Source organism: Anopheles cruzii, chromosome 3, assembly GCF_943734635.1.
Source record: "Anopheles cruzii chromosome 3, idAnoCruzAS_RS32_06, whole genome shotgun sequence".
Taxonomy (NCBI): domain Eukaryota; kingdom Metazoa; phylum Arthropoda; class Insecta; order Diptera; family Culicidae; genus Anopheles; species Anopheles cruzii.
In genome coordinates, this window is record NC_069145.1 from 70,779,856 (window position 1) to 70,804,013 (window position 24,158).

Consider the following 24,158-nt stretch of genomic DNA (forward strand, 5'->3'; position numbering starts at 1 on the left):
CGTTTTTTGTCCAGACTCGGTGCTTAGTTTTCCGGGCGTTTTACTTTGCTTAGATGCACCCTCCGGAGCCGTGGCCTTGAAACTGTGAAATTAAGCTATACGAACCCGGCGGACGACGGCTCACACGGCGTGAGTCCGTGCCCGACGCATTTTTCGGCCAGACATCCGGTGCTTCGTCGAACGGGTGGGGGGGTTGATCTGCAAATCACTCACGGATTGATACAAATCACCGCAAGAAAGAGACATCAGTCCGTCTCGCCCGCGCCGTCTTAGAATCATGCTCCGACGGAAGCCGTGCTCGGTGGTGATCCGGTTCGGTTGACGTGCAGCAGCCAACGGTGGGCAGCCATCAGGAGGGGCGCCAGGATGCTGAGCAGCAGCGGCAGGGCTGTCCGACTCGGGTGATTGATTGATGACAACTGGAGACGCCCGAGGCCCGGAAGCCAGCAGGCCGACGGTGCGCTTCCGGACGATGCGGCCATGTCTCCTGCGGCGACAAACACCGGAAATGAAGCAATGAATTGATTATCGAATGATTGGTCGGCGCTCGGGTTTGCGAGGCGGGGGTGCTAGAACGGGGCAAAAGGCGACTGTCTTCTTCGTCTCCTTTCAGCTGCCCCCCTAAACCTAATGGTTCCGTCCACTGATCGATTATCTTCGAGTGGGAGTTTGTTAATTATCGTTTGCCGAGCGAACTTTTCCTAATGTATTTTCGTTGCGCCACCGAAGGCTACTTTGTTTTAATGGAAAGCAAGAAGAACAAGATAGCAGCCGAAGTTTCGCTTCTTTCACATCTTCTTCGCTGATGCCTACTACGTTTGGGTTCGGTAGATCTGATGGAAATATAAAGCGAAAGGGAAGACTTCAGACCAACACCAGACCAAGTAGCCGTACGTTTAATACAGAAAATGGAAGACGTCAGGTTTGACATTAATGTTGCGTGTAAAGATAAATTGAACTTAATTTTTGATTAAAATTTGTTGTCCATCTGAAGACCAAAAAGAGACCGACTTTTTGCGGAATATTCTTTTCTAGCCTAATTAGGGAAATCAACTAGTTGGGTACGTAATGCAATAGCATCCGGCGCTTACCCTGCAAGTGGGTCATGTAGTCCTTTCGGTCGAGCTCATTTTCACTGTACGGGAAGCTATCGTACGGGATGCCGTTTGCATTGCCGACCACGGCGCTGTTTCCCCCGTTGGCCGACGATGCCGCCGACATGACACGTGGCCGATCCTCGTCGATCGATCGCTCCGTCGACTGCAGATAGATATCGTGGATGCGCGCCGTACAGCGGATCTAGAATAACGCGGCAACATGCCGGGACGATGTTATAAACTTATGCTTAAAGATGAACGCTAAAAAAGTGATCGATTCGAGCTACCTTCAGCTTCCCGTTCATGAAGTGGTGACTGCTGGCCACAAAGTGGATCCCGACGAGCGACGTCTCGAAGTCGTTCTTGCGCTCCCGGAACGGTTTGTGCGTGCGAATGTACGACGGGTTGGCCTGTAAGTGGACACATGAAATCAGTGGGTTATGGGCCATATGAAGGTTAACTGAAGAAGTGGCATGAACTCCCGAAGACGCCCCACGGTTCGGTAATAAATTCATCAAACAATACTTCGCTATCTAACTACTCAACGTTATGCCACAAAGAAACGAGTAGATACCGCTTTTCGCGCCTCATGTTCGGCCCCAGGCAGCCCGCCACGGCGTATCCAATTTCTTATCGGACCGGAAAAACACGCTCCGATTCGGTACGACTGTACTTTTCCGACCACCCGACTTCACCTTTCCGGCGGATTAAGTCAAGGCTTCGGCTTACTGGCCAACTGCTCGCCAACCGACCGACCGACACACACACACACACACACTAATGTGGTCCGTTACAAGGCGCATTAGGAAAATTAAGGATTAGCTGAACATGATTTGTTGCACTTGAAGATGCCGCCGCTGGGCGCGCGGTGCTGTGGCTTCGTGGTGGTGCCCGGGACCGGGAACCTCGGAAAGCCACCGATCCGGGGGAGGTGTAAAAGTTTTTCCAAACCACCCACGGACCGGCGTTCGTTCGCGAGACGCAAAAGCGGCTTCCGTTGTCGGTGTTTTTCACTCGTTTCGTCTTTCGCCCCACCAAACCCCAGCCTTTGGAGTTGATTACGAAAGCATGGCCACAGTTTGTCTAATTGTTCGTGCTCACGGTACCTGTCGGTGTGTGTGTGTGTGCTCGGGGAGGGTGGCATAATCTTGTTAGAAGTAACAAATTAAAATAGATCGTTTCGGGGCGACGCCGGATATCCGGTGCAGCGCGCCGACCGGCCAGCGGATGCGTTTCGCCATTTCCGGCGGACCACGAAACATACGGTTGTTGTATCGTGTCCGATTGTGTGTGTGTGTGTTTTGCTTTTTTGTCTAATTCCCACAAATTGGTGCGCGTTCTTGGCCGGCACGAAGCGTACGGGAGCAATAAAATGTGGCTTAATCTTTAATACTAATTTATCGTAATAGGAGAGCGAGGGATTAGAAGAAAAGCTCCCCGTTCTCGTGCAGTCGGATTGTGCTGCAACAAATGGAAGTGGGTTGCCATTGTGTAAAGGTGTAGATTGCAGTTTTTGATTGCTTCACCAAGCAGGAGCTTACGGTAAGCTTACGGGTTCCGTAACGGCAAATTCCCGTTCTTGGTTCAATTTATCAAATCAAGTAATTAATCGTTGTTTTCCCAATTAAAAACCTGTGTCCAGTGGTTCAGGTGCAACGCATAATCTCATGAAATCATCTACGAAACGAGTCCGTGAGAGCTTCGCGAACCAATTTATACATTTTTATGACAATTTCCACAAACAAACACTGAAACGATCGAGAAAGGCTTCCCGTTTCCGGCGTGAAACTTTTTCTCCAGCAACTCGGTATCGGATATTGAGTGAAAAAGTTTCTCTCGTCACTATCATCATCGGCATCCATCTTGCGCTGCACAGTCCCGGGCTGGACATTGGAAACTCTCGAAGAAACTCTTCGCCACCGTGATCCTCTACCTGGCGGCGGCGGAAGCTGTCCGGAGCATCAGCAGGAGAGGACCCCAGAGAGTCTAATCATAACATGTTTGATCCTATTAACAAATTGTTCGCCGGATGTCCGCACCGCAACAGGCGCAAACGGTTTGGCCGGGCGGGTAAAGTTTTTGACCAATTTATTCGTTTTCGGGTTTCGGGTTCCAGCCGGGATCCCCCGGGTGTGTCAAAGTCCTTTGATCGAGCACCCCGGTGCGTGGTTGGGGAAAACCACGCCACTACGGGCGCGTGTGTGTGGGTCGGCATTGAAGCTCGGCTTTCGGGTTGCGGGGTTTCCTATTTCGGCCGCTGGTCAAACGCTTTTGCTCCGAAAGTTTAACCGACCGGAGATTGCCTTTCGCACGCCTAAAAATAAGCCCCGAAGCACCCCCCCAGGTCAGGTGACATTCTTCAAACAAGCAAAGTTTTGGGAATCTTTTGGAGAAAACAAAAAAAAACCATCCCAAGTCGGCGTGTTCTTACAATACGTCCACCTAATCGGTCCACGCACAACGCACCACGGCACCGATGGCTGGATGGTGGATGGTGAAAAACGTCTCAAGAAAGCGGGCCTCCGAAGGACACCCACACCGACCCCGGGACCTAGGTCCTCGGCAACAGGGTCAACTGGTTGGAAAACAATTTAACTTTGCCATTGTTTCTCTGCGGCAAACCGGTGGCTCCCGGCGGGATTTCCGTCGGGTGGCATCCGCAAGCATCCCCAAGCGGATGCTTGGCTTCGGCAGGACCGTCGCCAACGCGCAGCCAACGGACGGCTGCAGTGACTCGTGTTAACTGATAAAAGGTTAAAAAATCATCCCCCGTGCACCTGTGTGGCCGCGGCCCAGATGCCGACGGGTCGGGTCCCTTTTGTTTTGCGATGATCGGCCAGGAAGCGACCCGGACCGGCCAGCCGAAATTATGAAGCAGATATTTCCGACACAACCCGGGAGAAAAACTAATAAAACTTACGATTAGATCGGGCCCAAAATCAAAGGACTAACCCTTTCGCATTCCCCGGAAAATGCCACACAGATTACGACGGTGACCCCGACCACGGTGCGGTCATTTTCGGTTACCGAATACTCGGCAGTGTGGTCGGTTGTGGCCCCGTGTTTGGGTGAAAAGGGAAAGTTTAGATCGAGATGGATCTCGGGGCGCGTACGGCGCATCCCGATGCTTTGATTGGCAGCCCGAATGTTGGCCAGATTTATGGAATGCCAGCATAAGGACACTCTCGGGGCGCCGCTGATCGGTGCCAGGAGTTCTTGGGCCTGGTTGGACTTTCACCTCTTTCTTTGTTACGCCTCGCCCGGCACTTTGATATCTCCGGTTTTCCAATGATTTATGTCATTTTCACGTTTTTCACCATTGCTGCCCATCATCTGCATTGGTTTTAGAATTGTTTCCACCAGCTTAACGGATCGGTGTTTGGGGTCGACCCGGAATCAGTCACTGTGAAGTTTTGATCCTTGATGCCGGGATACAGGGACGGCGGGGCCGTGTGAAAAGTTTGCCGTCGGAACAGTCCGTATGCCACGGAACAACAGCAAGAGCGTGCGTCGTGTGAAGTGGCGATCGGAAAACAATATGAAGAAACCGGCACCAGCGAACCCGATTTCCTGGCCGGTGCCGCTGCCAGAGGTCCTTCATCGATTGCGGTCCGCCACTCCCCTCCCCGGGCGACTTTGAAGTTTATAATTTTCACTCACGCCTCGCCGGTTCCGGAGAATAGATAATGAAGGAAAAAATCGGGAACAAATCGGGCACACGGGCAGCCCGATCCCGCGTGAAGTTCGCGAAGGTGGCCTGTTCGTGGGGCTGAAAATCGCATGAAACGAACAGAAGCGGGAAGGTGGATAATAACAAAAACTAAAGCCGAATTTCCCGAGAAGAAGAGTGTGTGTGTTTGTTTGTGTGTGTGTGTGTGAGTGGAGCGAGGCCCCGGGCAGGGAGTTGCATGGAAATTCTGCACGAAGCCAGTGAAGGGTGAAATAAGATTTGGTTCGATTGGCTGGATATTTTCAATGTCGATGGCGCTCCACGGGCCTGAAGTTGCGCCGCAGACGCAGTCGGGGCAGATAACGAGTCCTTGAAATGGAAATTGAGTAAACTGGAGGGGCAGGCAGACCCCGGCAGACTCCGCCGGCTGCCGGCTATGATAACAAACTTTTTTCGGAATATGAAAGCTGCCGTCAAAAATCGGAAATCTGAAGTCCGTAATTCGGACAACCCGCCCCACGGTAGGGCGCAACGGAATGGGTTGGTTCCGGTCCGTCCTCGTGTCCGTCGCGTTTGTTGATTTGCTTTACGCCTCTCGCACGGGCTGACGCCGGAAGAGTTCGGAAGTTAATTAGAGCCAAAGGATAAGCGCATAATGTGATGCGAATCGAAACAACTTAAAATTACGCCTCACTGGGCCGTGTTGATGCCTGGGGCCCCGCAATATTGGTCGGGACGGCGAGTGTCTGTGACGGATTTCTGAGATTCACCCAGATGGGCCCGAGCTTATGGTTTATAAAACTTGTGCAATTCTTCGGCTTATCGACGTGCCACACTCGGTTTTTCGGACGTAAAGTGTTCGTAATTTTTAATTAAATTGGTTCCGTGGGGTTGTAGAAAAATATTCTTTCCCATTACGGTGTTAAATATCTTCAGTTTTTCGTTTATTTGAAGGCAAATAACTTTGTTCGTGTTTAAATGTTGAACTGAACGGGTCGAGATTTGAAGGAGCAAAGTAGGACCCTTACTCTGGTGTCTCCAAATGATTTCAAAATATTTGCAATACTGCAGCAAGCTGCCTGACTCCAGAGTTCCACCCGGGGCATGCTTTAATGCCCGGTTCCGGTTTCTCCGTTCGGAGTTCGAGTCCGGACCAGCAACCGGTGAACCTTGCGGGCACGGGCAAAGAAACCCTTATCATGTAACAAACTGTCCTCCGGGGGCCAATCAATCATCTACCAACTTCCCGTGTAGCCCCGGGAACGAAGGCGCACGGAGGGCGCTCGGGCGATAGTTTGTTGGTGTGCCCTCACCACCAACCAGTGGGTTGATGGCACCAGATTCGTTGCGCAATCTCGACACCGGATGTGCAACACCTTCCCGGGGAAGTACTTTGGGGACTTTTGTGGCAAAGAGCACACAGACAGTCACTGCACGGCGGTCTGGTGGTGACGTAAGCCACCTAGACCTAGTTAAGGTTGAAGCGAAGGATTGCTACGACGATAGGGTTCGAGTTCGATTCATCTTTCTTGGAAAGCTTCTAAAGTTATTGCAAATAGGGCGAATTATTAAAAATCAACCTCTTTCGTGGTTGATGTAAGACGTCTCGCGAGCATCACAATAAACATCTGATTAATTGCTGTACAAGCCTACAAGCCTTTTTTAAAGACGGTCTCTGAACACGTGTAATTATGCTTCGGTAGTAGCTAAATCAAAGTGGTGGAGCACGTTCGCACAACTCTCGGCTTTCTCATCGACTATCGATGATCGACGGTTGCTGCGATGCATAAGTTAAAACCCCAAATAGGTGTTTAATTCGTTGAACAAAGTGCTCGCCGTTAGCGTGTGACGCGAAAGTGCGCTAATTGTGAGGCAATTTTCATCGTTTTGTTAACAATTTTATGCCATGATAAATTAATTACTTCCCGCCCATGGCGTCCTACACGTACCTGCGCTTCGTTGATGTACCAGGTGAGGTTGGCGGCGGGCCGCGAGTTGTGGGACGTGCAGTTGCCGCGAATGATGTCACCGACGCGATACCGCGAACGCATCCCGTGAACCGAGGGCACATGCTTCGGTACCTCTGTAAGGGAGAATGGAAAAAAAACAAATCGCTTTAATGGAGCTCTTCCATGCATTTTTTCTTTCCTGTGGCCCCTTCAATCCTTTCAAACCAAATGGCACACTTTTCGGGCCCGAATCGATTTCGGGCTTTTCCACGGCGCAGCTGACACCGAATTTACATCTGCGGTCACGCACTGGCTGTCAGAGGAAACATTACCCATTAATTAACCGACCGGTGGACCGGTTGGTGCCCACCAACCGCAGCATGTGATGCTGGATGCAGGATGCTGCGGTCATTGACCTGGTCGCAGCCGTTGTCGGACGGACGAGCTGAGCTTGTCATTTTCTCAAAAGGGGTGAATGCAGCGGTCGCATTGTTCGTAAATACAAATATTTTAACAAGCCTTTTGCATTCTCATAAGTTAAAGTACCTGTGAGCTTTATGATAAATGGGGATTGATTGAACGAATGTTGGAATCAACAGAGCTTTCCCGCGACACATGAGGCAATAGGTTGATGCAATCGATCAATTTGCAGCTGTTATCGGGTTTTAAAAGCACAGTTGCTGTTGACAACATGGCGGGTTTGGTTTGGTTGTTAGATGGACGTTTCGGACGTTTATACTCGTGTCTGCAGCGTTTGGCGCAACTAGCAACGGCAGGCCGATACTCACCGCACACTTCCAGGTCGCCGGTCTTGATGAGAGTGTGGAACGAGGGCGCATCGGCGGACACCTCGCAGCTGAACTTCCCGGACGAAGCCATCGAAAGCCCGAGCAGCGTCAGTTGGCTTTCGTTCGATGCAGAACGCTGCAAGTGGAAAACGTAAGTGAGTTTTAATTAATCATTGAAAAGACCAGGTGTGTGATTAAATAAAACAAATTTAAGGTCTTGATATTGTTGTGGTTAGTTGTCAACTAGTCCGTAAACTCCATTTATGACTCCATTTAATAGATTAAATTAATAAAACAACAATATTATACTAAGATAATATTAATAGACAATTCCCAATTGATTGAAACAATAATACAAAAACAATCCAAAAGCATCTTAAGCTGTGTAATCTTGTGTAATTCACGAAAACATTTTGCACGAACGATCCTAAGGAATCTGGCCACAAAAACACCAAGTCCGTGAGATACGACTTCTGAGTTGCAGCTTTCTGCGAATCGTGCCATTAAAAGCGTCGGGAATTTGCTGGCCTTTTGCACAGCCACCACCACCACATCCACTTTACTCCGAGCGGGCTTCTACGCTTTCCGGCAAAACGGCAACACCAGCCGTAGATCAAAAGAACTGAATTATACATCGCACAAGAAAGCAAAGTTCAGCTTGATTAATACATCCATCGCTGTGGGGCTGCTTCCGGCCGGTCGGGGACGACTAATATGAGAGATAACTATGTTGTTAAAAGCGCTTCTCGCACCGAGTCTCCTCGGCGGCGAGTGGTTCCTCGAGATGGAACCACAGTTTAGAGAGAAAAAAAGTAGCTATTTGCCCCAAAAGCCATCCATACACACACACACACACGCACAGAAGCCACAAGGGTTACGATGGTCCCCCGCTTGCGCTCTGCGTGGAGCACCACTTTCGAACAACTATTCCGAACCACCACTGGCCACGGGGTCCTGGTCACGGGCAGTGCCGGCGCCAACCCTGCCGGGCAGAAGCCACATTTTGTCAGATTCATAATTTGTTCCGGCGTCAGAAAGCGCCCGACAGCCGCCGCCGCGTGGGTGCCCGAGTGGGTGGCAAAGAAAAATGGTTCCCCCTGAAATTGGGTTTCTCGCTCCTCGTTCTCTCTCTCTCTGCCTCTGTCTGTTTCTTTCTCCACTGTTTTCCTAAAAACCCCGTCGCATGCGAGAGCAAAAACCCCAAACAGGAAGCAACCGTCGTTCCGTTGCGAATCGAGTGGCTTGTTGCCAGAGACTTGCAGAAAACAGGTTATGTGTATTGGACGCATACTCCGACAGCATCCGACGGGCCGGCCGAGAGGGGGCCCGTCTGGGGCACGGTGGCCGGGGGAACACATTTTCTAACAACATAAATTCATTGTGGTCTGGCTACCCGAGCCCGAACTTTCAACATCGTATGTTGCCTGGCGTGTTCCGGTTTAACTTTTGTTCTAATGTTACATTTTTTTGCCCTGTTGTCCCAACTTTTCTTTCCCTTCCTATCTCTCTCTCTCTCTTTCTCTCACTTTTTGTTTCGTTCTTTCTATTTTTCTGCCCAGCATTACCCAACCAAAAATTTGGGTTATTATCTTGAATTTTGCCATGCATGTAAGTGTCTAAGGCCACAGCGCCGAAAAGTCCACCCCGCAGCGGTAGTGCTTAGCTATGCTCTCGCCGGTCGGCGGCATATCTTATGCTCCCGATGCGAATATTGGATGAATTATCGAGGGAGCTCCGGAGGGACGATAAATCTGTTCCTCGTTGTGCCGGGACGATCGGCCCCTCGATAGAGAATGGAGTGGAAAATTCGCTAGATGTTCCTCATTTTCGACCATGCCGTGCCAAGAATATTGGCTTTCATAATCGAAGCGGTTGCTTATCGGGGTCGATTCTTATGCCGAAAAAAAAAATGGAAATTGATTAAACAGAGTGATGGGAATTTTGGTAGCTCAGTGGGAAAACCGAACGAGGTCCATTCGAGATTATTAGGCTTGGAACGGATTGTTTCTCTAATGGATCCAAAACGGGTTTTGCTTCTGACTGAATTCCACTCAACTACTGGACGGGGCTCCGGACTTACCTTCACCTGGACGCCCTGAGCCGGGAATATCTTCATCGGCGGACTTTCCTTTGGCGTGTAGCGGTAGAACTCGCGGCGTCCCTTGTACCACTTCACCGAGTACAGACTTTCGCCGTCCATGTCGTAGTAGCAGAACAGCGTGGCCGTGTCCCCTCGGCGTACCGCGGCTGGCACCGAAACTTGCACGTCCCGTAGCGCCGCTATCACTGTGGAAGAGATGGAAAGGCGTGAAGTATTAGTACGGAAAGCCGATCATTAGACTTCCTGGGGCGCGCAAGTTTGTCTGCGAGCGCAATGGTAATTAGTGTTCTGGGACTGCATCGACCACTGAACAAGGTGATAAATTCGTGGTGACCACGGAATTGGGTAGCCAAACTGTGAATCGTTCCGCTTTACGTAATAACTCTACCGACTACCATCGGTCTCTAATCGAAATGAGTTTTCGATTGGCACCCGGCTGGTGCTTTGTGTGCACTTTTTATCATCGAATACCCGGGTCTAACGGTCGGTAACACTTTCCACCGGGGAAACCCATCCGCGGCAGACGAGAAACACATCCGGGAAACGGCCGTAGTAACCTTCCTTTGATCCGGAGCCTTAATTAAATATTTCAAACGCCGTACCGGAAAGCCCATCATATAATCACTGCCGATGAAAGCCGTTCCGGGCCAATCCCCCGTCAGCGGCAGACGAAAATAAGTGCAAGAAAAAGAGAGGGGGCGATAGAAAAAAGGGGAAACCCGCTGTAAAAAGGAAGAAAATTCATAAAAATTAAATCCTTTCGAAACGCTGGTAATCAATGATTCGCCACGGGCTACCCGGAAAAGCCGGAAGCTGGCTTAGTACCCACCCCGCGGGGGGCCCGCGCTATGGTTGGCGCACTGAATTTTTGATCCTTTCTGTGGGCTTCATCATGCAACGGGTTTGGGTGGGCAGCAAAAGCAAAAAAAAAGCGGGTCGCCAAACAACAGTGCGATTGATTTGGCGGACCGTTCGGGACGGCTGAACGGATTGACACTTTTGCAGAGCAGATTTTCCCCAGGGGTTCGGGTTGTGCATTAATATGTCCGTCACGTGCGGGCCGCGAGCGTGTCTCGGAACGCTCGAAAGTAAGGAAAGCGTTCGGCCTTCGGCCACACCGTACTGCAAATTATCATTCCAGGCACCGGGCAGCGGCAAGCGCAGTGGATCGAAGCGATCCCCGGATGTGCAGTGCATCGTGATTAGCAGCCAACGTTTGGGGCGGCGCAAAAACCGTGAAGCGCAAGAAAACGGATGTCCGACGAGGGCTTCTTTCGGCTGTGCACGGGTAATTTCATTAACCGTGGCGCCGTACCTGGCGCAAATCGTAACGAAGGTGGCTACGGCGTCAGGCAATGTGGCCGTCCTTGTGACGAGACAATAAACGGATTTCCGGTGGGTTTTTTTTTGCAGGAAGTTGCTCTTCCTGTCGGAGGCACACGGAAACAAACGGCTGCCCCCTGAGGCCTTACTTTGAAGATGTATTTTTTCTTCAGAATGGAAAGTTTATCGAATTGTTAGATAGTCTTATTTTCCTCTTTTTAGGTATCCCTGTTGGTGATCCTCGAAGGGAAACGTTTGATCAGTCGATCAAAACGGGATAAGATTGGAAAAAGGTTGTAAAAGGCCAAAGGATTTTCTAGTTGAAAGGTTAATAATGAGAGATAGTTGTAACCGATCTGGTTACTACACACTTAAGAGATAAATGAAATAGACTTGAACAGAAGAAGAAAACAAGAGTTTATTACAAAACGTATTTTTATTTAACCAATGTTCAATATTTGCTTTTTCAAAGCACCTTTCTAAATGCATTTTAATCTCCCAACAGTGAACAATAGATGCATGAGTCAAACATAATTGAAAAGAGGCTCGGAGTAGTTAGATTTCGAAAGTCAATGGGATGGAAAGATGGAATCCACCAATGGCACTGATGCATTGTGACTGACTGAAAGCAGAATCCAAACGGACATATTCAACAGGCGGGGAACAGAGCCCTTTCGGGAGGGCGGCACAAGACATCATAATAGCCCTCCATCAGCATCAGCATTTTTTGTCGCTGCCCCAGCCCAGTTTGTTCGGTCATTGTTCCGCATGTTAAGACACCACACGAGCTGTGGGGCTTACAGCAACACTGCAGCGACCTTACGAAAGACGTGCGCCGGATGGTCGGAGGTTTTTCTTTTCTACTCTCCGTTCTTTTGTCTCAATCCATCAGCGGACGAAAGGAAAATAAAACGGGAAATCGCGCAGGCTGCAACGTAATGGTGCACAGGCCGACCGTGGAATGCAAATTCATTTACTGAAGCCTGCCAGGACGGGTGGCCCACGATGACGTCTGATGAGGCACCCGTCCATATGCAGCGACCCGGGCATTCACCGAGCTTTGCAGAATGGCAACATTATGCTCTTTTCATTTCGCTCCGCACCGAGCGGTGCGGGTCTCACTTTGTGCAAGTGATGTGCTAATGTCCTGACGGGCCAGAAAGGAACCAGCCCTCGACGCTGGAAGAAATGTAATCGAAAGGATCGTCGAGGAGACGGCGGCGTGCGCTGAATGACTCCGAGGACCGCCCCCGGCTTTTGATGACCCCGGCAAAGGGGTCATGATGGGGAGGGGGCCCGGTGGTTGTCCGCGCACTGTCACCGGGCACAAAAGGTTCGTCTTGCAGGTTGGCGAACGGCGACGACCCATCCGGCTCATCACTCATGAACTCGGCAAGAACAACATTACGCTCAATTGTTACGCGCCACCGGCACACGAAAACAGGCATTGCGCGCACCGTAGTCGTTTTGTTCGGTCCTTATCATTGTTGCCCCTGTCCCTCTTTCCCCAATCCTCTGTCAACATCACGTGTCGCAGACGCGCGGCACCGCACGTGGCGTAGCGATGTTATTCTCTTCGGTTGCAAATATGTTCTCCACAATTTGAAAGGCCATCTTCTGTTATCGCGAACGCCCTCACACCCCGACCCGGTGCCATTCACTTTGCGGTAATGTGGTTGAGTGAATGTTCTTTTGCTCCGTTTTTCCGCCGACTTTTAGGGGGAGGCTTTGACAAATTTCAGCAGACAACAGACCGTCTGTGTAGAAAAGGGCGTGAAGTCGAAAGGAAGCCGCCGCGCCGCGGTTCCGTTGTTATCTTTTCCGCTCACTTTCAGTAATACGTATTTGCATTGTTGAGGTCCTTTCTAATGCTGCATGAATAGGTGCCTCCGTTTGATTGCTTAGGGCGAATTAATAAACTTAAGATACTGGATCATCAGTTTGGATTGAATCAGCTCGCAAAGATCGCACTCTGATCAAGCAGAAGAAGTCAGGCTAGTGATTGTCAACTGGCGCGTTAAGTGAACTCGAAACCCAAGTCAATTCACGGCCGGGCGACATAAACTAGAAATAATTTATTTTACGACATCCTCAGACCACGTCCGCGTACCACAACATATATCTTTTGCTCATCCCTGGCTCGGCGTCCGGCCCCGGAAACGTCCTCGACGGCGCCCGTGCAGTGATTTTGATTAATTTCAAATCACTCGCTCGACCAGCGGCAGGAGCAGATCGGGCACGGTACCCGTCCGGCAGTGCCACTTATGCGCGCTGACCCACTCACCGGCGAGATGCTGGCGTTTGGACGAGCCGGCCAACGAACAACATTGCTACTGGTGCCCGCCGGTGCATAATTTATGCCAGTCAGCTCACATTACAAGTAGCTTGTGAAGCACACGTAAGACAACCCGAGTGCCGGACCGGAGAGCACTTCGCAGGGAGGCGCCCGATGCTCCGGAACTCCGGCTCCCGGTGCGTCCCCGTTCCGGAGGTCTATTTTCGGCACAAAGAAGCGACACAATTTGTCCCGGCCCCGAACATTGGTGTTAAGGTAATGTTTCAGTAAATTCCTGTGACCTGCTGGAACGGGGCGTTGAAAGCCACCACGTCGTCGGCGGCGGCCTTGATGCGACCGAGGAAAACATTAATAATTCAATTAAAGTGGAATTAGCGAGGCCGAGGGGTCGGTGGACCGGCCGGTGGGCGAGGAAGTGGTGGCGGTCGCCGATTACGTTGCGGTGCGTTTGTTAGGTTGGCCACGGTCCGTGAAATAATTCATCGGCATGTAGGTCCGCCTTCCGCCCGACCGGTGAAATAATTCATTCGACCATCACGGCCACCGTGGCACCGACTTCCGCGTCGGCTTCCGTCGGTGGCGCAGCTTGCCGGACTAATTTGTGGTCCGCCGGTCGGTCGGCGGAAATTGACAATCAAGCGGGTGTTTGAATTGCATAGCAAATGGGGCAAAGTTTCAAACGGTGTTCAACGCACGTAAACGATAATTGTGATGACAGCTTACATTGGGTCAGGAACAGCAACAACGTGTTAGCTCGGTGGACGTGTTTAACAACTTCTTGGTTCTGAAATTTGATTTATTTACATTGTTAATCTTCGTTCAGTCAGCGGGATAAGTCGCAGTTTTGCACTGGTTAGTGGAAATGTTGAAGTTCAGAACCGACGAAGCATGATTATGAGCGTCGGGCGATGTTGCTTAGCAGGTCTAGACCAGAGGAAGCTTCTACTCTGGTGCGGATAAGTGGTAACTAAAAAGAGGCATCAATTTCAGCAATGAAAAGCTTGAGCATGAAAAGTGTCCAAGATACTAAGTACCTATGGGACATCGGGCGAATGTCAAGTAAGAGACAATGTACATTGTACAGAGATCAAGTCCAGCTCAGACCATTAATTCTATCTAGCAAAAACTACAGTTTGAAATACTAAAACCAGCTCATCCAGAAGAAAATTAGGTTAACTAAGCAACAAATTGAAGACTGGTAACAACAGGGAGATTCCTTATAAAATAAAGACCTACCAAATGTGGATAAATGGATTTATGATGCGCCTAAAACCGAACGGATAGCATGAAACAATAGAGAAGGTAGAAATGCAATCTGACAAAATCAATCTATCGGTGAAGTGTGTTACGGTTGAAAAATAAGGCCACTGACTCTCGTAATGTAATTGGAGAACCAACAATTAACAAGATCACAAATCTGGAAAATATCAGTATGTAAATCTATTCAAATTCAATTTAAAAATTAAACTTAAACAAGATTATACTTATTGAAAGATTACCTAATATTGGAGTACAGATATCTGCAAATGGAAGCTCTTTGGCGAGTGTATTTAGTGGTTAAAACCAGGTGTGTTCGTGATTTGATTTATAAAGTACGCTCTGTTTGGAGGTACTTCCTCCTATCGCAAATCACATTAATCCTTGATATGAGAAAGAATCCTTGACATGATTGCCAGAACCTTTACCGCATTCAAACTTATTGTAATTTACTTTTGCGCACGATTTAATTTTTAATTTGAAATTTGACTCGCTTCCGGAACAAAGGAAGCTTCGAATCCCTTTGGTCGCCGAGGCACATCAAAGCAAACCATGCACGATCACCGTGATCAGCGCGAGCGGGCGATGGGCGAACAAATCAGTTCATTAGAAATTCTAGGAAAATTGAAATTAATGCCACTCGTCGCAGATTATACAGCCCCCGGGCCCGTGCCCGGGCCCGCTCCCGAGTGACTGCTCAAGGACTCCCGCGGCGCGGTGTACTCGGTTGGCGGGCGGGAGCGAACCGAAACACACTCATCCATCCACCGCCAGGCGGGAAGTGCCGGGACTGAAGCGGATGTGATTCGATTTGCACAAATTTGGAGATTATCCTAATGGATGTTCACGATTGCTGTGGAGGGTTTTGCGTTGCGTTGCCATTTCCGCCAATTTTTTCGTGTCCTTCATCGAACCGGCCCGGGCGAACGCGCGAATCATTATTTACGCAAATCTTTTCGCGGGCCTCATTTGAAATTCCGCTTCGCCAGCGCACACAATGGGATGGGGACGGCTGCCGACGGCCAAAGCAATGCGCCGGCGTTCCGTTTCCTTTGCCGCGGGAAAACTGCCTCAGCCAATGACAGGTTTTCGGTTGGTTTTTCGTCAATTCAATTTTCGGTCGATGAATTGTTTTACACGATAATCTTATTGCCATCCTTCCGTCGGCGCGTATCCTTCCGGAAGGGGGAGTGAAAACTTCTCGGCATTGGCGCTGGTTGGGCTGGGCGTTGTTTTTTTTTATTCCTGTGGCCCGATCGAGTTGTCGTCGAGTGTTTTCTTGTTATTCTGCTTCCGGTGACGATTGGCCCGAAAGTGTTTTTCGAGACAAACGGTCCACTGATTGAGGCAGACGACGACGACGACGACTACAACAGCAACAAAAAACGTCCTCGCGATGTAATTTAATCGTCGCGGCAGAGAAAAGGCCAAACCCCTTTCATGGGCGGTTCATGGAAAATGCAACCAAAACGAACAACCCGCTGGCAAGCCACATTTCGGCGGGTTCGCGCCATGTCGTTAGCATAATTCAATCGCGCGGTTCATTTGCGTGACGTTGTTTGGAGTGAAAGAGTTGCGGAATTTTCAATCTGCTGCATTTCGTTGATGTGGCCAGCTCAAGCGCTCAGCTTAAATATTCGAACCCACTCGAGCTTGTGCCTGTTCAAAGATCGATCACGTTGGGCAATATTGGCCAATTAATTTCCCATTAAAACTGACAAACGGTGGCACTTGTTTCGCCTTCTCCACGCCTTGCACAGTTTTCCGAAGCATTAACAAACTCTGAAACACCGCTAAATGTCTAGCACAATGGCAACCGGACACTGTCAACAAGTTACAGTAACGGTCCCCTTCGCCAAAGGTAGTCTCCGGCGAGCCAATCAGGCGCGTAGCCGCGGGAGGTACTGTTTCATTCCCGGAACCAGCGTCGTCCCGGTTAAAGTCCACCGGCTGACTTTTGGACGACTTTCCCGCCAGCGCCACCACACGGCAATAATTGAAAACGCCCCGGAAACCAATTGCAAAGTTGTCGCCCCGACGAGTCACCGGCGGTGGACAGGCAAAAGAAAAGTTATAATCTTCCTCGTCCCACGTCCCGCGGATAATGTTTCCCGCGGTATTCGATGACGGGAGAAAGGCGGCCGTTGGACTGACTTCGAATTCCGTTGCTGAACCGTTCGGGTTTATTGTTGTGTTCCAGTGTTTCGCCGTTGCGAAACAATCGGCGTAACGTGAAAAGTTTTCACGAGCCGAGGGCCTTACGCAGCGCGATCGGGCGTTTCGGAACGCCGACGGAGGCTATGTTTTGGATCTTGAGGAAACTTTCTCTCCCGAGCCCGAACGACAGAGAGAGAGAGAGAGCGTAGGTGGGTGGCCCCTCGCTCTCGAGGAGCTACAAAAAGCGTCAAAACAAGCGTGACACAATCACTAGAAACCCGGCCCGGCGGACGGCTTTTCTTCATTATTGTTTTTAATTCTGTTAACGGCTTTTTATCGCCTTCACACCGACCGAACGCGGGGGGCTGGTGGTGGTAGGTTCGGAGTAGCTGAGTAGCGGACTCGGATTTCCTCGGCGGTACCGCTCCATGGAAGCTACGTTCTCGTGTAACAAGCCTTTTTCGTTGCCAGCTTGTCACAGAAGACGCTGGCTTTAAAGTCGCCCGAGAAAGCCACTCCTTAGAAGAGCCACTAGAGCTCCGGAGGTTACGCCACCGCCAGTTCCAACACCGCGCGCTCCTTGGGTGGTAGATCGTCGACGAGATAAAGATGACGATGACAGGCACGACGACGACGACGACGACGACGATGAGCCCTGACGGTGCTCGCCATTATTCAACTCGTAAATTACTAATTAGGTTGTAATATAATTTTAATGCGAAATCATAAGGATTTAATTGGCTGTCGTTAGAGCGTGGAAGATCATCTTCCCCGGTGCCCCCTCCCGAGCTCCCCCTCCCGGCCATGGGGGCACTGGTGAGAGCAAACTTCCGTCTGTCAGCGCCAATGGTGACGCAAAAGTTCTGGATTACGCGGATGGCAGACAGGGCATTCGCGTCCGGGCGTCGGCGACTCCGGGGAACGATGATAATTGCTAGATTTAAAAGGCGACAGGACACGAGCCCGGGACATTCGACCGACCGGGGTCGGGTTGGCAAGGGTTTTATGCTCGCCGCTCGCCCCACTCGGGGCCACAGCCGGTTTGATTTGTGCACCCAGGACGACACACTCCGCCTGGCCGCCTGGTGCCGCAATGAGTTGACACTTATTTATTCATGGAGATTCTCGTCGGGTCTGCTTGGATTTTTTTTTGTTCGCAAATGACGGTGCGGTTCGGTAATTGGAACTGAACTTCGGCGAACGATGGAACGTCCCTCGCACAAGCTTAACTGCATTAATGACCACCACCGGCACGTAAAGTGCGATAAAAGGATCCACAGGGCACAGGGCATGAGGCCGAGATCCGGTCCAGCTGCGGGCAGTCGGATTTGGGTGCGCCTAATGATATTTGTTTGCTCCACCCGTGAGCGATGTCCTTGTTCGAGCAATTTGCTGACATTAAAAGTGTTTTCGGGTTACAATAAAATCGGCTCCTTGTGGCTGAGGCCGCAGATAACGTGCAGTGTCCTTGCTTTTGTGGCGCAAGTTTTTCAATTTATTCCACAATAATTAAGCCCTCAAGTTTCGTAAATAATTAAGTCAACTATTAGAAAGTTTTACTGCCTCGCCATCACAAAGACCCGGTGAACCATCATCATCATCATCACCATCATCATCAGCAGCAGCAGCAGCAGCAAGTGGCTGTGTTAATAGTTTATCAGCAACAATCCTTGCGTCACTGTCGATTTTCGTTGCGCCAGCGACTCCGGCGGCGGGCTTAGAGAAGCTATCAAAACGACACTATAAAATGATCAACTTTTGGCCCGCTTTTGGGGGTCGGAGTCCCAGCAGGTGGCCCAAAGTTTTGCGGTTCATCACCACCACCGGTTTCAGGTGGTGGGACCGCACCGCAAAAAAGGGAAGCATCAAACTCTCGGAGCTACCCAAAAATAACTGCTTCCCTTCGGCGACGGAATGTTTACCGAGGTCGGAGGCTATGTTGCTAATCAGTGTGTGTGTGTGTGTGTGCCAACGTGTCCTCGCACTCGCGGTGGAGTGGCGTTTAATCTTTTATGACATTGCCATCATCATCGCCATCATCCGCCGGGGAAAATGTTTTAATTTCGCACCGATACATCATTCAAGTTCACACCACGCGCACGCACTCCTGGGTTACGGCCGTCAGGCGGGCCTACGCCGGAGATCAAACGTGAGACCGTGGACCCCGTGCGTGCCTGACGTCTACGGTGACGGGCCTCGGGGCGGCCGACGTCTGTAAAGCGGATCCATGACCCTGGAGAGAGCTTTGTTGGCCTATTTATCGCCCGGCTTGACACCGACTCCGGTGGAGTTCCGAAAGCGCGGCCCATCGAAGCTCGAACCCGGAACCCACACCCAGCGACCTTTGGCCTCCGGAAGTTTGGTGATTGCCCATTTCATGGACGACGCTCTTTTGCGGTCGTCAGCCCGTGAAGCCGTATTGCTGGACCCTTAAAGTGCGGTGTTGCGCCGGCAGCTGGCGACTCCGAGCGTTCGGTGGTTCAACATTTTTGGCTCTTAACACTACAGCATTGGACACAGTTGAAAACCTGCTACAGAACGTTGAAAAGCGGAGACAATGTAGTCAATTTGTCAGTCATCAGATTACAAGTAAGCTAATCAACGGTGAGACCTTAAGATCTTCGTCTCACGACTCGGCCAGATAGGGGCTTGGGGCCGTCAGTCAACAGCCGAAACGGCGAAACAGTGAAGCTATTGTTTAAAGGCAATTATTTGCTTAAAGATTACATCGCATTAACCCTTGTCATACAACCACGCACTCTCTGTCAGCGCGCCGTGAAAATGCGCTTTTCCCCGGCCCCCGCCCGGACGGTCGGTCACGGCCGGGCTGGATCGTGTTGTTCAAGGAAACACCAACAAAGGGGGATCCCAACACCGGAGACGCACAAACAACACAAAACAAAACCGCCCGGCGCACACCGAGGGCTGCCGGAAAGGACTTTGGGTTTTCAGCCAACAGAAAAAAGAAAACCACGGACCTCGTATGTGTGAAAATGAAGGTGGCAAGGCGTCAGATTTCAAAGCAAACGGCCCGCCTCGGCACGGCGCGTGGTGTGAATGGTGTCCTTTTTTGTGTCCGCTTCCGTCGCCTTCGGAGGGGATTTCGCGCGTTCCAGGAAGCGCGTCTAGTGCTTCGCCACGAACCGTGCGCCGGTTTTTGGGTGTTGCTTATCGGAATCCTTTCGTTATCGGCCCCGTGGCTTGGATTGCTAGGCGAGAAGCTGGTGTTCCTGGCTGATGCGTAGGCCAATTTCTCGACTTCCCCGCCGTCGCGCCACACCACCACTCTCGGCCTCCGACGGGTGTCCGACGGACGGATGAGATGTCGAACGGCCGATAAAACCGAGCTTCGGCCTAACCGTCTGAGATTTCGCCGGAAGTCGCGGCGCCTGGCGGTGGCACTGTGTGTCCTGGGGCCGGGCGGGTACTGTATGACAGACAGCTGGAGATCCGACGCAACAGTACGCAGCGTATCGATCGGGTGTCCGTGCTTCGTCCTACACAAAAAGGGTGCCATCGCAAGCTAATCACGGGCACCGGATGCGCCGTGCGATGATGGTGCGAGGATGGCGAGGGAAAATTCACGTCACGGAGACGATATTAACAATCACACACAGCCACGCACCCCGGGGTAAGGGATGAGACCAGTGTAAGGATATCTCCACACCCACAGCACGTCCCATCCGATCCTTGCGGGCGGCGGCTACGACGCGCAAAAAAATCTCGCCGGAAATCTGATTAAATCGAGACTTCTGGCAATCCGACGGGTAACCCAAACAACTGCAGCCGGGCACTACCAAAGCACGGTACCCGGTGGGTTCCATATTGCGTTGCGTCCTGCTTCTGGGAAGCTCCGCTGAATCGGTACCTCTCGGTACGTCGGTTTTCTTGGTGTCGTTGGCCAATCGGTTGATTTGTCAATTTTTCGCATCCTAAACAACGATACTCGGTGAACAGGTAACAAACAGGAACGGTTCCATTTTTGTCCATCCCCGGCCCGAACTTCTGATTCTGAGATAATACTGAAATCGAATCATGAGGGCACACACAGTACGTGGTCGAACACGGACTTGACTAAATCAGTACATATGAAAAACACCCGAGTAATTCGGGACTCCTAGACTCTGGACTCAACACTCACCGACACTTTTAGAACATAGTTCAATTCTTTCTTCGCACATAAAGAACGTGGTCTATGATTTAGTGTTACGCCTTCCTTTTTTCCGTCAACATTTCTTCTTCCATTAGTGATCCCATCTACATGATCTTCCCGGTTTGCAATGGTACGCAGATCCATTTTTAACTGACTGTTCTTTACACGCTTAATGATAATCGACTTCTTTGGACGATCGGTCGCATGGATCGTGAACAGCGCGCAGGTATTACAATACTGAACTTTCGTTTCATTTTTAGGATCGAAAATCGAAGATATTTGTCCGATATTCTGTGACGATCGTCTCATAGAGTCCCACAGTCTCTATGGACAGGCTAAGCAGACTGTGAACTCTGTTCATAATAGTCATGACAACATCACAAGCAAAGTGGTAATGGTTTTAAATGTTGATAAAAATTCAGCTTCTGAGTCTCCGAAAGACCAATCGCTAGAAGAAATTAGTTGCGCTGTATAGAAATTCCGCTGTAACTACTTCCCGATTCCTTGTGAGGTCCCGAATGTATCATATTAGGGGAAACTTCCCACTTTATGTGGGCACCATTACTACGCGCCCTTATTTTCTCAGTAACTCACTCAATCTTTTGCCCTTCCGGGAAACCGTCGCCACACCGGTTGCGGCAAAAACTCCTTCGAAGTCCATCAGGAGTCAGAAATGATTAATAATTGTGGGGCATTAGCAGATGCTGATTAGTAGTGACACGTGGACGCAATGTTTCTTCGCCGAACCGGGCTCGTAGTAAGCCGTAGGTACCGGCACTGGCTGGCTGGAAGGCAGTCGGCCGCCGGAGTTTGAGTTACAACGGAAGAAGGACCTTCAGCGGTCGCAATGAACGGTCGACACCCAAACGACGGGTGTAGGTTGTCTCGCGCGCTCACTACTAATTAAATTCATGTTCCACGGCTCACCGGGTGCCGTCAACTGTCACATCGCATTTGCGCAACCCGCCCCGGCGGACACGTTCCACTGCTCCGCTGCCCGGCCCGGCGCCGTGGTAAGTAATGATTAAACAGTGAACGTGTGAAGTGGTAAACATTGTTGTTTGATCATTTGCCACTCAATGTCTGTACCACGGCGGGGGGGTCGGTGTAAATCGTTGTACATTCCGTTGGGCGTTGTGGGGTGAATTGTTCAAATTTTCCGCGCCTCACCACAGACAACACCAGACAAGAGAGTGGTAAAGAATTTCCCAACCCACAAGGATCCGCCGGTGAGGACGGGGTTTCCACGACGCAGCTTCGTTCGTTTAGCTATCGGACGGGCCAATCATCTTGCGGTCTTCCTTGCGGCCCGTGGAACCAGGTGCTGGCTGGCCAGGTGCTCGCCTGGAACGCGCAATTGAGTGGTCCGGCGGTAATGAAGTGTAGTCGGTGTCCAGGTTGAGAGGAGGGGTCTGCCGGTGGGCTGGCGAAATTATCTCACGTCCGAAAAACTTCGCCCCGGGAACCGGAAACCCGGGATCGCACGAGGCAACAGGTCGCGATGGTCCGGCCGCCGACCGGCGGGCGAAGAAGCGGGCGCCAAGACGAACGCTAATTGGAAATAACAAAGCCACAGTTAATAAAAACAACGGACCGTGTACGTCCGGTCTGTTTCGTCTGCGAACTCCCGGACAGCCAGCCAGCCAGCCAGAAGTGCTTCAGCGAGTCCTTGCACTGCAAGAAGGTAGGAAGAAAAAGAGAACCACACAACAGGAGACGGGATCTTCGCTGGGCCGTGGTCCGAAGACGCCTGCCCGCGCGAAGACATTCCGCACGAAACGATGTGGCACGAATGATAATTTGATGCAGTTTGCGGTACAGACACCGGACGGTGGAACCGGAGCGCGTCGGCAGGAACGGGACACGGAACCGTAAGGCTCCAAAAGTTTCCCCTCCAGGGTTTCCGGGGACGCCCGGTGCAGGTGGCGTGGAAAAGTTTTGGAGCAAATTGAATTGCCAACAGAAGGCAGCAGAAATGAAATGTGAAGAACGACTCGCCCGTCCGAGCGACGATTGGAGCCTGTGAGGAGAGCTGGACTGCTGGACGTCTCCAGAAGCTCCACCGATCGGGCGGCGGAGGAAGTGATCGAAAACTTTCCCCGAGGCCAGCAGCTGGAAGATTGCGCTGCATGTCGCAGGAGGCAGAAGGTACCTTGAAGTCCTCAATTGGTATCGTTATTTGTTCCGAAACAATCAACGCTGGGCTGGTCTGGACGATTTAATTCAATTTTCCAAACCGACAATTCCGCAGGAACTGTGCCACATGATGCGATGGTCACATCGATTCTTTCGCCCCGGCTGGGGCAGGATCGCGGGATAGACGGGTCCTGAAGGTTCCGCGCCCCACCCTTTGCACCTCGAACCGTACCGAGATGTGATTAAGGATTGCGGGCCCAAGGAACCGGCCGGCGGGCGGGAGAGGTAATATTTTCATATCAACTCGACGGACCGGGATCGAAAGGGCGTCGTTCCTGTGTCCTGTGGCGGACACACATACGGACGCACGTACCCGGGCCGCCCCGTGCCGGTTTCGGTCCTGTAACGGAACCTGCTAACGACCCGCCACAGGGGGCCACAGCCGGGGTGTTAAGTGTAAATTGCTTGGAAGTGCTCGAATCGGTCCGTGTGTCCGTGTCCGGGCGGCGACTGTTGAGATGTGGTTCACCGGAAGCCAAACATACTTCCCGGCCACCGGGGGGGGGGGGGGGGGGAGCCAAGCCGCCAAGCGCAAGAGCTTCGGGGCAAAGTCAAACAATCGTTCGGTAGCCCGGGACTCTGAAGCCCCCGGGTCCGGAGTTCGATCTGGACCGGAGCCGGCCGGCCTGCCGAGTGCCGAGAGAGTAACCGAGAGTAAACCACAATTACATTACCATTGGCCATCCGGCAAGCCATCGGTGTTTTTGCATCGGGTTTCTCGGCCGGAGTGGGGTTCTGAAGTTGATTAAGGATCGATTCACTTTTGGGCCAGAGCGAAAGCAAACACGGTGGCGAGGGGAGGTGTGGCAATCCAGGGGATGTTTCGGTCGGTAGAGCGAAGGCTTCCCCGTGGCCCGGGGAAGCCTTCGCAGGTGGAATCGGAATGCTTAATCAATGGCCGAGAGTTGGCCGAGTTTAATCAATACGGTTGCGAATATGAATCGAAATTTCATGAATATCCGGAGCACCGATAATGGTCCGCCGGGGTGGCGTGGGGGGAAAAAGTCTAATTTATTTACAACTAACTTCACAACAAACCACACGCCCCGGTGCAGCCTGCAGGGGATTGTTTGAAGATCAGGGATTTGATTTCGCATTGGCTGCATTGCATCGACCACAGCGATCCGGTGCAACAGACTTTTACCATACTCCAATCGATGGGGAGATCCTG

At 51.2% G+C, this 24,158-nt stretch overlaps 1 protein-coding gene across 1 annotated transcript in view; it reads right to left on the reverse strand.

The window, feature by feature from the left end:
* Positions 1-275: 275 nt before the first annotated feature.
* LOC128270900 (uncharacterized) overlaps positions 276-24,158 on the reverse strand; it is a 47,714-nt gene continuing 23,831 nt past the window's right edge. Inside the window, exons 2-7 of the mRNA XM_053008325.1 lie at positions 9,585-9,790; positions 7,505-7,640; positions 6,717-6,850; positions 1,385-1,507; positions 1,092-1,299; positions 276-487 (exon numbers count right to left, since the gene is read on the reverse strand). Coding sequence (XP_052864285.1) covers positions 276-487; positions 1,092-1,299; positions 1,385-1,507; positions 6,717-6,850; positions 7,505-7,640; positions 9,585-9,790 — 1,019 coding nt within the window. The remainder of the gene's footprint in view (positions 488-1,091; positions 1,300-1,384; positions 1,508-6,716; positions 6,851-7,504; positions 7,641-9,584; positions 9,791-24,158) is intronic.